This window comes from Mytilus galloprovincialis, chromosome 6, assembly GCF_965363235.1.
Source record: "Mytilus galloprovincialis chromosome 6, xbMytGall1.hap1.1, whole genome shotgun sequence".
Classification (NCBI taxonomy): domain Eukaryota; kingdom Metazoa; phylum Mollusca; class Bivalvia; order Mytilida; family Mytilidae; genus Mytilus; species Mytilus galloprovincialis.
The window spans coordinates 99,354,955-99,369,903 of NC_134843.1; the positions used below are offsets into that span (position 1 = coordinate 99,354,955).

General features: G+C 31.4%; 1 protein-coding gene across 1 annotated transcript; it reads left to right on the forward strand.

Moving 5' to 3' along the window:
• Nucleotides 1–4,327: 4,327 nt before the first annotated feature.
• LOC143080917 (uncharacterized) lies at nucleotides 4,328–10,518 on the forward strand. The gene is made up of 5 exons (XM_076257076.1): nucleotides 4,328–4,510; nucleotides 5,287–5,430; nucleotides 6,218–6,334; nucleotides 7,182–7,311; nucleotides 10,120–10,518. Exons 1-5 carry the CDS (start codon nucleotides 4,462–4,464, stop codon nucleotides 10,334–10,336), a joined length of 657 nt encoding a protein of 218 aa, XP_076113191.1. The 5' UTR covers nucleotides 4,328–4,461; the 3' UTR covers nucleotides 10,337–10,518.
• The last annotated feature ends 4,431 nt before the right edge of the window (nucleotides 10,519–14,949 follow it).

A 14,949-nucleotide genomic window follows, 5' to 3' on the forward strand; every position in this document is an offset into this window, starting at 1 on the left:
TGCAACGGTCAGAAAAGTGAACAACCATCACAATAAAAGTTGTACCTCATGATTTGGTCAAAACCTTGTTCTATCATTATCAAACCGGTAAAAAATAGATAAAATCAGAATGGAAATGGGGAATATCTATTTGAAAGATGAGTGAACTTTTCATATAATAAATGGAGTTAACATGATATTTTAGCTTTCGTACATTTTGTTTATTGCTCTTGAAAACTGTATTAAGATTATAAGCTGTCAATTCGAATTAAAAATAGAGGCACACGATATAAAAGATATTTCTTTTTTAAGCCAGTTTTTCTATGCCATTTTCTGGTGGTTTTTTGTTGTTGAAGCAGTTATTTATTTTTTACAGAGATTAAGATTATTAAAATGTTGACTTCTGTACCCATACGATTGACGTTTTTACCTATTATGGCTGTTTGTTTTGCTCAAACATTGTTCTCGATATACTAGTAATGTAAATTATATGCGACTGTCATACCAGTGAGAATTTGTTTCAAGAAATATATGGAAGTCAATTAAACTATACATAAAATCAATGGTGGACCATAGTAGAAAATATCAAAATGATTGTATAAGGTCAATTTCCTTCATTTTCCCTACCCTTGAAATGCATTTATAACAATCTGTAATTGCATAAAAAAAAATATGAGGTTTTTTTTGGTTTTTCTCTTGGTTTTCCCATTTCCTGTCTGTCAGTTATTGTTCCAGCTTTATCATCATCAAATATAATTAAAATTATTTGACTCTATGCCTCACAGTTTTTAAAGATAAAAATCCATAGAAAAAAGGCTTGAATTCGGAATGGTTCAGTACATCCTTGTCCTCCTGCAATAGAATCATAGAATTTTATTTTCTGCCTTTTACATACATAATTTACCTCTGCATCAAGTGTGTTACGGTAATTCTTTACTTGAGACGGTTGAATAGTAAAACTTTAAATAATTAGAATTTAACTTTGGAGTGTTGGGTGTTCAAAATTCCGTAATACACGAGATATAGTTGTAGAATCTGTTTCTGTTATTATTTTAAGACGATATCTAACGAAATGAATCCTTCCTCTTCAGAGATTAAAAGAAATTTGTGTTATCTATATATGACATAATCAGGCATGGTCGTCTTTTCAAATGCCGTCATAATAGAAAAATCATAATTAGAATTTGGACCAATTATTAATAAATGCAACAGTAGCATACCGCTGTTCAAAACTCATAAATACATGGACAAAAAAAAAATAGGGGTAACAAACTAAAACTGAGGGAAACGCATTAAATATAAGAGGAGAACAACGACACAACATTAAAATGTAACACACACAGAAACGGACTAAGCATTAGATAAAATCCTATGTGAATAACAAATATAACATTAAAACTAAATAGTTTTTTACATGAATTTGGGATCGAAAAGTACCGTGACATGTCTTATAGTAATGTGAATTCACACTCAAATATAAGAGAAAACAAACGACACAACGGAAACACAACGTTAAAATGTAACACACACGTGTTTCTGAATGAAAACTTTACAATACTTTAAAACCTGTGGTTTTCGTTACTGACGTCTCGTCCTTTAAACAAAACAAAAACAATCTTCGGTAAGGATGTACCAGGGGTATGTCAAAGAACTTCTTGTCCTTTAAAAAAAAGGTTCATCCGTCTTATGAACTGTTTTTAAAAAAGAACATACCCTTGGTTCGTCATCTTTCTGCTCCGAAACTGTTGATTTTTACAAATTTCTGTATCAAGATCTTGTTGTGTTATAGTCTTCTTTTAGTTGTCTTTAAGCATATTACTTTTACTGTTTAGTATGCTTTAGTGGTCTTCGTATGACGTGGCTAATTCACTTTGTTGTTATAGTGATTGAGATAATAACACAATGTTGACTGCTGACCTTATTTTTTACATTTTACCTATTATGTCTGTTTGTTTTGTTCAGACTTCGTTGTCAATATAATGGAATTTTATGCAGCTGTCATACAAGTGATTGATTCAGCTAGCTATAAAACTAAATTTAATTCACCATTTTCTACTTAAGAAAATCCCTATACCAAGTCTTTGATTTAAACATGCTTGCCATCTTGTAATCTTGTTTGTTATGAATGTATTTTGCCTGTACCAAGTCAGGAATATGAGAGTTGTTGTCCATTCGTTTAATGTGTTTTAGATTTTGATTTTGCCATTTTGAATTTTTATAGGAGTTCACCTCAAGACAAGACTTGTCATGTTTTTTTACTTTTTTAACCATTTAAGGAAGCTCAAGGTTGGGGAAACCTAATGATCTCTTTACGAGAAATAGAGACCAAAATGACACAGAAATTAACAACTATTCCGTTTAGAAGTTATTCCCTCTGCTTAATGTCAAAGTTCTCAAGTTCAGTCGTTCCCTGGGTTGATAACTTTTGATTTTGCCAGTTTTATGGACTTCCCACATTTGAATATTTGGGGATATATTATGTGTTAACTGTGCCAAGGTTATAAACACAAAAAGGATAATTATGTAAATAAACATACATATCGGTTTACACGTTGAATTAACATATGGTTAAATCCCGATAGTTGAGGTAATATTTCATCTTATCTGATAAGGAACTTAACTAATAGGTGTCATTTGATTGGTCAGTTAATTGTGGTAGTTTAGATAAGAAATATTGTATATAAATCATTATAGGACGAAATATCCCCCAAGAACATGACTCGAATATAAGTCATTGACAATAATATTCACAGAATTCCCCCATATGTTATATAAATGACTTCACCTTATTTCTCACTTTTAATACGGAAAAAGATTAATTGATGACAAGGTCGTAACGTATTGCTTATACAGGATTCTAGCATCCTGTAATATACACTACGTTATAACGTTTTTGTCGTTCTTTTGTACAACATCAATAAATATGCGCTATTGAAAAAAATAGCCTTGCGTATTTTGATACGAACATGCAAAACAAAGGCTACACGTACAGATAATTCATGAAGATTAGGCTTTGTTCCGTGCATTCAAACTTTGATTTATTTTCGGAATACACATTCAAAAGTATATATGAAAAATATTTCCATCGATATTCATAATAAGTTAATTGTTTACCAAACTTTGAATTTTTAGAAATTCTAACAGTTTCTACCCTAGGAATAGATGATAACTTCAACTGTATTTGGCAAAACGTTCGGAGATGTTGGTCTACAATGCTCTTCATCCACGTAATTTATTGGCCTTTTAAATTTGTTTATTCGAGTGTCATTTTCACGGACTAAACGTGAGTCTGGAATTCAAAAATTTGAATCCTGGTATCTTTTTTCACACGTATAGAGCCTTATTCTGCATTTTAATCTGTCCAAGAAAGTTAAACAAAAATATCGAAATCAAAGGTAAATTCAAATGTGGGAAGGCCATAAAACTAGCAAAATCAAACGTTATCAACCCAGGGAACGACTGAACTTGATAACTTTGACATTAAGTACGGGGAATAACTTCTAAACGGAATAGTTGTTAATTTCTGTGTCATTTGGTCTCTTTTGGAGATTTGTCTCATTGGCAATCATACCACATCTTCTTTTTTTTTTAAATTGTGACAATTAAGACTATGATGACTTGTTTATAATCTAACTTTGCTGTAAATTTTTGATTTTTTTGTTTGTTTATATGTTACATATTAGTTTTCGTTAATTTTTTGTACATAAACTAGGCTGATCAATTAAAGTGAAAATATTTCAAAGATTTGTTGTTGTTTTTTTTCAAACTTAATGGATGTTTATATATTAATTACTTGTAATTACGTGTTGCAGTTTTTAAAATTTTATTAAAGGTAAAAGCCTAAAAGATCATACTTGTTTACAATATTTTTGTATATCACTATGAACAGTTTCTTGCATTGTGAATATCTTATCCAAACTTATTTTGTGAATTGGTGGAATGAGTAGGAACACTTTTTACAAAATCGCTTTAAAGTTAATTTAATTATCAAAGGTATCAGGATTATAATTTAGTACACCAGACGCGCGTTTCGTTTACATACGACTCATCAGTTCATTAAGATTACAGACTGACAATTTGCTTAAGTTTGGCCTCTTGTGTCGATATATTTTGGGATATATTTGTCCTATGTGTTTAACTGTGCCATGGTTATGTTTATCCTTCCAGATTTATACTTTAGATTACTTACTATTGCAAAACCATGATAAAAACTATGGATAACATTTAACTCCTTATCCATACTTTTGTTTTATATGAGTAATACATACCGTTATTATATTGTGCATTTTAGTACTATTCTGCGTAGCACATACAAGGTCATAAGAAACCAAAACATGTCCTTGTACTTTCCTTTCACTGTAGATTGACGCAGCATGTTTAATTTCCTTTGATATTTTATTGGTCAAAACTTATTATTTAATAGTGAACTTAGTGATAAAACATTTTTACAGGTTCCTTATTTCAAGTGGATAACAGATCAAGATGGAAAACATTTTTATTCTGTTTTTGATGATTGCATCTGCTTGCGCAGGTAAGTTCTATATTTTTGTTAAACTTATATTAGGTTAGACTAGAATCTCCCTCCATATCCTTAAGCACGGTGAATCATTACATTTTCAGATGGTTTGTTTTAGAAACTAAAGTCTACTTAAAGCGAAATGATTTCATAAATTATACTGTTAAATCATATTGTTTTGTTGTAATTTACAGTCTACCAATAATGATTATAAAATGTCATTTTTATATTCTAAGAAAAAAGTTTCAATCAACCAGTTTGATAAGATTAATCTGCGTAAGGTATATTTTCAGATTCCACAACAGAGGATGGTATTTGTAAGGAATAATTCAGACGGAATATTTACTAAAGGTGTACAACAATGCATTAAAAATATCTATTCTATAATATTTGTGCTATTTTCACATTTCCTAACCGGTGTGAAAAAAATGTTTCTCTTCACTAGTGAAAAATCTGTTCTCGGCAAATGATTGGTTGAAATTTAATTGTGAAGTTAAAATTTCTTGTTTTCTTCTAAGTTTTCTAATTGTGGCATCATGAAAAAAAGGCGACCATGTCCGATCACGTCACATCAAACGTACACAACTTTCCTCAAACCTTTGAAAAGAAAGGATAACAATTCTTAGAGAAACAGATTCCACCACTGTAACTCGTGTATATCAGTTAAATTTTATTTATTTAAAAAACTCGCCAAGCCTCGCTCTTTAAATAATAAAAATTAACTGTCTCGAGTGGAGAAATATCGTAATACACTTATTGTAGTTGTTGAATCTATATTTATCTTATTTTAGTTGGTTGGCCTAATGGAAGGTACTCATTACCGAAACCAAAAACTGGATGCCCTTCTGAATGGGCCGAAGGATGGAGGTATCAGGACAATGAAGATAGTAATAATATCAATTCTGTCTCCCCAAGTATTGGCCATCACTTCTTTGGTAAGCACTCTACATTTGTTATTCATGATAATTATAAAAATGTTGGCGCATTAATAAAACCAGGAACGTTTGAAACATATGTAAAAGAGATAGCAAAACAATAATTTATAAATTTCATTCGTCCGAAGCGCTTTTCTGAAGCAACCTTACATCACAATAAATCCGAAGATAACAATATAATCGTTGGTTACAGAATTACCATATCTAGCAATGTAATGTATTCATTAGTATTTTACTTTTGCATACTTAAAACACTGAAGTAAATCTTTCCAAAAGTTTGTTTTGCAAGTTAATCATGAGTAAAAACATCTATGAGTGATCACATATATTTAAAATCCTATCAAAACAAAAACTTATTGTTAATCTACCAAATAAATAATTAATAACCAGTATGATTAAGCGACATGAAATTTTTGGACACCAAGGTATAAGTCTGAACGATATTTGTCGACGTAAAGATGACTGGATTTCTGAACCAAAATTGATCAATTAATCTTAGTACAAATCATCCACTCCAACGGATTTTTTTTGCATGCATAGGAAAATTAAGTCAACGAAAAAACTTTAGACGAAATGAAATAGACAAAAAAAATGTCGCAAGCGTGTAACTCGACTTGTTTAAAAGGAATATCTAAATCTAAAGAAACCATGTGATAATTGACTATCGGAAAAGGCAGGGGGAAAAATAATCAGAAGCCGATTATAAAATGTTAATTAGAATGAATAAATAGATAAGTATTTAAGAATAAAACCACCATTAATTTTACTTTCCTTTATGTACTTCTAGGTACTTTTGGTAGAAACACAAAGTTGTATTACTGTACAAAAACAACCTCCAGCGGATCAGGATCTTGGCCAAGTGGAAATTATTGTTTTGCGAGATATGGGGGTTCATGTCTTTCAGGTATGTCTGCAGTTTTGATTTCCCAAACATTTATATTTTCATTTATTTATTTTATATATCACTTAAGTTTTAACTTAATATTATAAAACAGTAAAAACCTAAGTAACCTACCTTACTCTGCTAACTTTGATTATGTTAATTACAGTACAGTAGACAATACATTTGTTTTTGTGGCATTTCCGTGTTTCTGTTGATTCGTTGTTTTCTTCTTATAGGGAATGAATGAATGAATGAATGTTTAGCCAGATTTTTGTTTTGTTTAATCAATTTATGACGTTTGAACAAGGGTCTTTATATTCATATTGTAAAATATATTTTCTCCTGGTAGAAAAATACTGATGTTATCATTATGCATTTCATTTCAGGACTGACAAATTAACATTTATCAAATATATTTCCATCGAAGACAAAATGATTTATATCAATTTTCTTGGATTAAGGAAAACTTGCGTTTGTATCATATTAGGTCATTATGACACTATGTAACGATTTATCTTAGAGACTATCTTAGCATGTAGAATTTAGAATAGTGGCCTATCAAAGTGTTCAAGTCTTCAATACCGTTAGTATTAAAAACTTCTTTCATTAATTTCAAAATCAAATGCCAAAATTATCATTTTATTATTATTATTATTATTATTATTATTATTATTATTATTATTATTATTATTATTATACTGATATTCATATTCATTTATGATTGGTCTAGCGTTATAGCAGATTAACGTTTATCCAACTTATCCGATAAAATCGACATGAACAGTATCAAAATATTTCAAATAAATGTATCCTCAGTCACCAATCTTAGACTCTTTTCTATAATCATAAACTTTATATATATTAATAGGATTTACCACAAGATTTACCACCGGCTTTATCTACTGGGACGACGAGGATAATGCAAATGCTAACTCAAAATGGGGTGTACTTCCAAATGGAGTCTATGATAGGAACACAAAAATATACTACTGCTGCAAGTATGTCATTATTCATTGAGTTATTTTCTGTTCAGTATATGTCGTACTTAGACGAAGTGAGTTTATGGGGAAGGTTAAAATAACAAAAATACCGATCATCGTGTATACAATCAAATTTCAACACCAGTATAACATTAACTAAGATCAATGATATGTGGTATGCAGTTGTATAAGCACTGTCTCATCCCATTCACATTACATTCGTGGTCCTGTTCCCCGTGTGATGATTAATTGATTTTAAAACTTTTCCTACTATTGAATATAGCGGTTAAAGAAGACCTACTAGTGGTAGGTGAATGGTATATGCTGTTGTATTAGTATTTCTTATTTCAATGGAGATAACTTGGCTCCGTTTACTCAGGCATTGTGTATTGTCATTGAACGCTTTGCAAAGTTAGCCATTTTAAATATTTCCATTCTGATTTCAAAATTTGCTTTATATCATCAACATGTCAACAAAAACAAGACATATCTCTGTGTCAAACAGTCTGAACAAGTTTTTATCTAATTTTGGTTCAGCATTCAGTAATTGTTTTTATACACGTATTTTTTGCAACTGTTTTAACACATTTTTTCTCTCAGTTCGTGATAAGTAGATATATAGATATACTGTTCCCATGATTTTGTTGACAGAAATACTCTTTTTGATATAAGAGATCACGTGAAACAGATTTCTTTCAGCATTATTGTGAGTGTATATTTCTCATTAAGTTTTACTATCACGATTTGTTCGCTTATTTAGTATCAAAACGGGCAAAATCACAAAGCGTATTTTTTCAAGTATTTTTTAGAACCATGTATGTAGTACATGTAGCTTTATCAAATTATGAAAAGTTATGTTACCAAGTGAACTTGAAATTAAGGATACCACTGATACTAGAAGGACTGCTTCATACCTTGATCTTTTCATTAATATTGACGTAGATGGACGACTTTACACGAAAATCTATGATAAACGGGACGATTTCAACTTCCCAATTATCAATTTCCCATTTCTCCGCAGTAACATACCCTCTGCCCCTTCGTATGGTGTTTACATATCACAATTGATACGTTATTCTCGTGCTTGTTGACACTATACGGACTTAATATACAGGAGTGTGCTCCTTACGCAGAAACTGCTCCAACAAAGTTATGAGGAGGACAGATTAAAATTGACACTTCGTACATTTTATGGACACCATCACGATTTGGTGGATCCATACGATGTGTCGTTGACCAAACTAGCTAAGGACATTTTTACCACATGGTAGATTGTGTTTTGTCATAATGTCATCTAATCTTTTAATTACGAAACGTGACTTATTCCCGATTGTGACTGTTTTGCCGAGTGTAAACTCGCATTACTATAAGACGTGGTACGGTACTTGTCTATCCCAAATTCATGTATTTAGTTTAAATGTTTAATGTTATATTTGTAATTCTCATCGGATTTTGTCAAATGTGTTGACGTCTTTTCTATTATATTTATGTGTTATGGTAAAGAACATTAATCACCTTCATTTATCAGATTTGATTTCGTTCAACGTATTCAGTACGATATTTTACGTTTGAAGTTAGATTCAAAACAAACCGGACATAGTTTTATAATATAGTTAATTGCTAACTAAGTTTGATATTAATAAGTATTAAAATGTGCTTTGTTATTAAATGCAATATCAGTATTTAGTTCAAATATATAATCTTAAATCAATCCTAATTCTATCTTATTCATTCTTATGTGACGTCATTTTTCCTTTTTTGATGATCTGCTTTACCAATTCAAATGACGTCATTTTTTTGTCATTTTTCAGTTTCAAATAGGACGTCACTTGGCGTAGAGGTTGTTTCCTGTAATTAGTTAATACTTCAGTTTTATCATGTACATCTTTTGAATATTCATTTTATAAAATTTACTGTTTGCAAAAGTATAAATTATTCTAAATTATAGGGATTTTCTGGTAACTAACAGAAAACCCTTGGCGTTTTTGGCACAACCTTTTTGATCTTTTGGTCCTCGATGCTGTTCAACTTTGTACTCGTTTCGGCTTTCAAACTTTTGTATCTGGGCGTCACACGTAGGTCTTGTGTGGACAAAATACACTTCTGGCGTATATAAATTTTGAACTTGTTGCCTTTTGTTGGCTGTTGTTCGTGTGATTCTTTGTCAATTGTGTTCTCCAATTTATTTATATTGTAGTCCTGTGTTGTCATTTTGATGTTATATTTCACATGGCCATAAAAGTGCGAGGTTTGGCATGCCACCAAACTAGGTTCAACCCACCATTTTTTCCTTTAAAAATGCCCTGTACCAAGTCAGGAATATGGCCATTGTTATATTATAGTTCGTTTCTGTGTGTATTACATTATAACGTTGTGTATTTGGTTTTGCTGTTATATATATATGTTATATTTGTTATTCTCGTGGGATTTTGTCTATGTGTGTTACATTTTAGTGTTATGTCGTTGTTCTCCTCTTATATTTAATGCGTTTCCTTCGGTTTTAGTTTGTTACTCCGATTTTGTGTTTTGTCCATGGATTTATGAGTTTTGAACAGCAGTATACTACTGTTGCCTTTATTTACCAATATAATTAAAGTGTGTGTCATTAAATCACCCAGTCCACACTTAGCCATTACGAAAGAAATAAAACCGAGGTTGCCATCTTTATTGGGTACAACACTATTTTTCAATACTAGTCATTCTTGTTACCACGGAAAGCGGACATTGAGTTAAATGCTCAGATATAATTCTTATTTACAATATTTAAGCAGGAGTAAAGATATATTTATAATAGATTATTTTTACACTATTGTATATATACAACAGGTCGGATGGCTCTCCATACAGTTACATCAACCTACCAACAAGTAAGCCTTTCTATCTGTACAAGTATACATCGACATGCCAGCGTGTACGTGGAATGACAGTCAGAGAAGAATCAATAAAGATGGATGACGAGGATAACCAGAACAACAGTAGTGATGGTGGTACTCATCCAAAGAAAACTGATACAACGGAAGTGTATTACTGTTATTATTCGTAGTGGTAACAGTTCTCGATTGTTGACATCTCTCAGACAACAATCTTCCAGCAGAGTGGCACTTTTTATTTACTTTTAATATTTACTTCCGTGTTTAGTTCGAGTACCTAAAAGACTGATTTCTTGTTGAACTTGTTTATTTTGTTTAAGTATGTTTCTATGTAATAAAAAAAAAAGATATCTAACTTCTAACAATTACTTTGCAACTGGACGTTTAACATCATCATGTATTCAGCCCTACTCTGCTAATTTTGAAGGATATTTCCATTCACTCTATCAACTTAATAAAATGGAAAGTTGTTAGTATGAAGCAATGAAGTAATTGCAGTGATTGACCCTTAAGAGTTCGAAAATGATTGACGTGTTCAACATCTAGCTGTCAGGAACATACGTCTATATTAGGGAAAGTGTTATATTGTATGCAAACACAAATCACAGTAAAAGCAAAAGGAACAGAGTTATTCAATGTAATTTGATAGTCCTACTTTATTTCGTGAATTTGTTTCTAAGAAAAGGTTTTTAATGGACTTATATGTTTTAAATTAACATTTCGGAGCCTTTTACAGCTGACTATGCAGTATGGGCTTTGCTCATTGTTGAAAGCCTATGATGGCCTACAGATTTTCATTTCTGTGTAATTTAGTCTATTGTGGAGAGTTGTCTTATTGGCAATCATACCTATCTTCTTTTTATATTATATGTGTTTAGACAGTTTCTATGCATTAAGAAATATAAATCCTATTTTATACAATTAGTTTTCCACTGTATATTTAACAGTACTTTTTAAAGGCTTTGCCCCTTAAATCAACATGATAAAATAGAAAATTGTTAGTATGAAATAATGAAAAAATTTCAGCGAATGACCTTCTTGAATTTTAAAAAGGTTGAAATTTTCAACATCTAGCTGTCAGGAACATATGTTTATCTTAGGGAAATGTAATCTGGTATGTAAACACATATCACAATAAAATTGAAGAGGGACAGTGTTATTGCATCTTATTTGATCTAAATCTTAGAAAATATGGTATGAATGCCAATGAGACAACTCTCCATCCATGTCACAATGTGTTAAAAGTAAACCTTTATAAAGGAGGTTGAAGTAGTGCCTTCAACACGGATCGTTTGGTCACATTGAACATCATGCTATAAAGTAGTTATCAAAGGTACCAGGATTATAATTTGATACGTCAGACGCGCGTTTCGTCTACATAAGACTCTTCAGTGACGCTCATATCAAAACAATTAAAAAGCCAAACAAGTACAAAGTTGAAAGGCTTAAAATGACTCATGTAAAATAATTCATGAAAACCAACGGTCTCATCTGTATGAAAAACGAGAAACAAGAAAGACATATGAAACACACCATAAAATTTGTTTTATGATAACGGTGATTATCAAATTCGTTACACGGATGATAAAAATAACAAAATTATATTTAGATTATAACTGTTAAGTAATTAGCCAAACCTTCCCTGTGTGGGGCTGAATCATCCTACATTTCTTGAGTATTGAGGATCACCCCCGGTTCTTGTTGGGGGTTGGGGTTTATTTTGGTTTTCAATGATGTGTTGTTTATACTTTTGTTTACGTTTTGATTTTTTTTCTATTTGCCATTGTCTTGTCAGTTTATTTTCTATTTATAAGAATGAATATGTTTGTATCTTTCGCCACTCTTTTCCAATTTTTTTCAACAAACAAAAATGTCGATCATTCTAACTTTGGAGAACATTATTGCTATTTACAGTTTATTTCTATCTTTAATATTATTTAAGATAATAATTTATAATTATGAGCATATCAATGATAACTCAAGTCATCACAGAAGACTACTAGGCTAGTGATCACCTTTGGGAATCAAAACTCCACCAGCAGTGGCATCGACCCAGTGGTTGTACATAAACTCATCATGGCATCAATGATTTGTCTTATAAACTATGAATGTATCGACTTTCCATGTGATTTTGATAAGAGAGGGGCAAAAGATATTAGAGGAACAGCAGAACTCATGAATCGAAAATAAACTGACAACGCCATGGCTAAAAATGAAAAAGACAAATAGACAAATAATAGTACAAAAGAAACAACATTGCAAACTAAAGACTGAGCAACACGATCCCAACCAAAAGCTATGGGTGATATCAGGTGTTGCGGACGTGTAAGCGGATCCTGCTCCACATGTGGCACCCGTCGTGTTGCTCATGTTATTACAAACCCGGTAAAGTCGGTAGGTCACATTCATGAAAAGGGAAGGGGATTGTAGTTACGACGTAAGAAAAATATCCGATATCATCTATGAAACGGTTATTCTATAACGGTCATCCAAAATCGTGAAGTTGAATCACTACCTACACTTTTATCAATCAAATAATGCAGGTGTAAGTAATAATGAGAGTTTGAAAGCACATCAAGTGGAGGTCGACTGCCTTATAAAAACTGACAGCATTGTGTCTAACTATTTATAGACGAAATATAACAAATGTTGTTGTTATACTGTGAATGATCAGATCTTTTTAGTAGAGTCGTAATTAAAAAGTAAAATCACAAAAATACTAAACTCAGAAGAAAATCAAATCGGAAAGTTCATAATCACATTGCAAAATCGAATGACAAAACACATCAAAAACGAATTGACAACAATAGCAGCATTCCTGTTTTTAACAATACAGAATTAATCATAAAAGAGAACTAAACAAAATTAAAAAAAAAATAGAATATAGGTGTCTGTGTTAAAAAAGTGCCCCTCTAACTGAAGAAAAAAACAATGCAAAGGAAATGTTAGTTGTAAATGATATTAAATAATCCTGTCGGGTTCCCCGCTTTGTCAATCGTGTGCATTGCATGCATTATTAAACTAGCCGTGTACGAACATTTGTCGAAATTGTGACTTTCAATTTCTACCTTTTCCGAGTAATGCAGCAGTGTATTCATCATGTTTATATCTGTAATACTTTTATGATACAAAATGTTTAAAGATTTAGAAAACAAAATATTAAAAGACCAACCGAGATTTTGTTTTACTTTTTTCAGTCACATACATTGTTGTTCAATTGACACAGTTTTTATTTGATATCTACATTTTCAAAGTCAAGTTTTTTTTGTATTGTAATTGGTAAACCAAATATAAGATAACCCCAGACATCGGGTTAAATAAATGTACCTCAAAGTTCGAATCATAGTACAGCAAGCTGAAAATGGCGCGAAAAGGCTCTGTCATATAATCTATGAATTCATCCACCCTGCATGTGATAAGGAAGAACATAGCTTGATTATTTCACGTTTAAGATGTAGTTTGACCCCATTTTATCGTATCGCTTTCCACTCAATAATAAATAAAAAAGAATTTCAACCCGAACAAACTTTGTACGAGAACCCAAGCCTCTTAGTACTTTTTTTCAGGGGTTTTAGTTTGTCATTGCAATTGTAAAAAAGGACTTTAAATTGCCTTATTTTTTATTTAAACAAATCAAAAATGTTTAAAGAGATGCAAATAATCTAACGAAAAGTGTGGTTGCCGAAATCTACCATATAATCAGACCAACATGTTAATGGTATCAGACAATAGCCATTTCGTTTCTACACTACCAACAATTTGACTAGCATTAACATGTACATTAAATGCCGCTATATAAACAGTACTTTAAGGAAACATCACTAATCAGTACATTAAATGCCACTATATAAACAGTACTTTTAGAAAACATCACTAATCAGTACATTAAATGCCGCTATATAAACAGTACTTTTAGGAAACATCACTAATCAGTACATTAAATGCCACTATATAAACAGTACTTTTAGAAAACATCACTAATCAGTACATTAAATGCCGCTATATAAACAGTACTTTTAGGAAACATCACTAAACAGTACATTAAATGCCGCTATATAAACAGTACTTTTAGGAAACATCACTATTCAGTACATTAATTTTTATATCATTTTCAGTAATGTTGGGAAAAAGTTGTTTACAGTACTGAAAATTTCAGTCTTTTTTCAGTACTGAAAATTTCAGTAATTTTTCAGTACTGAAAATTTCAGTCATTTTTCAGTACTGAAAATTTCAGTTTTTTTTCAGTACTGAAAATTTAAGTCATTTTTCAGTACTGAAAATTTCAGTCATTTTTCAGTACTGAAAATTTCAGTCATTTTTCAGTACTGTATATTTCAGTCATTTTTCAGTACTGAAAGTTTTAGTCATTTTTCAGTACTGAAAATTTCAGTCATTTTACAGTACTGAAAATTCAGTCATTTTTAAGTACAGAAAATTGTAGTCAAATTCAAGACCTGATAAAAAAAAAACTCGGTTATGCTATCACAAACATCATACGCCCCAAGGGGGAGTTGGGAATAGAAATATGGTCACTTGGTCCTGTTCCGACCAGCAGTAAAAAGCTTCCCAAAGTGGGGCGTCCGTCTGGCTGTGCAAGATGTATCAAGTTTGCAGCTACGTCCTGTCAGAATGCATATGGGGAGGTTAAATCCAATGCCTCGTGTAAGGAGAGTGACAAGATCTCTGCACGTTAAGAACCCTTGCAACAACTCTTTCTGTTGCATGGCAAAATTTCTGTCCCTATCTAATATACCTTTATTTTCCAGTGGAAGTCGAAATTCCTCCC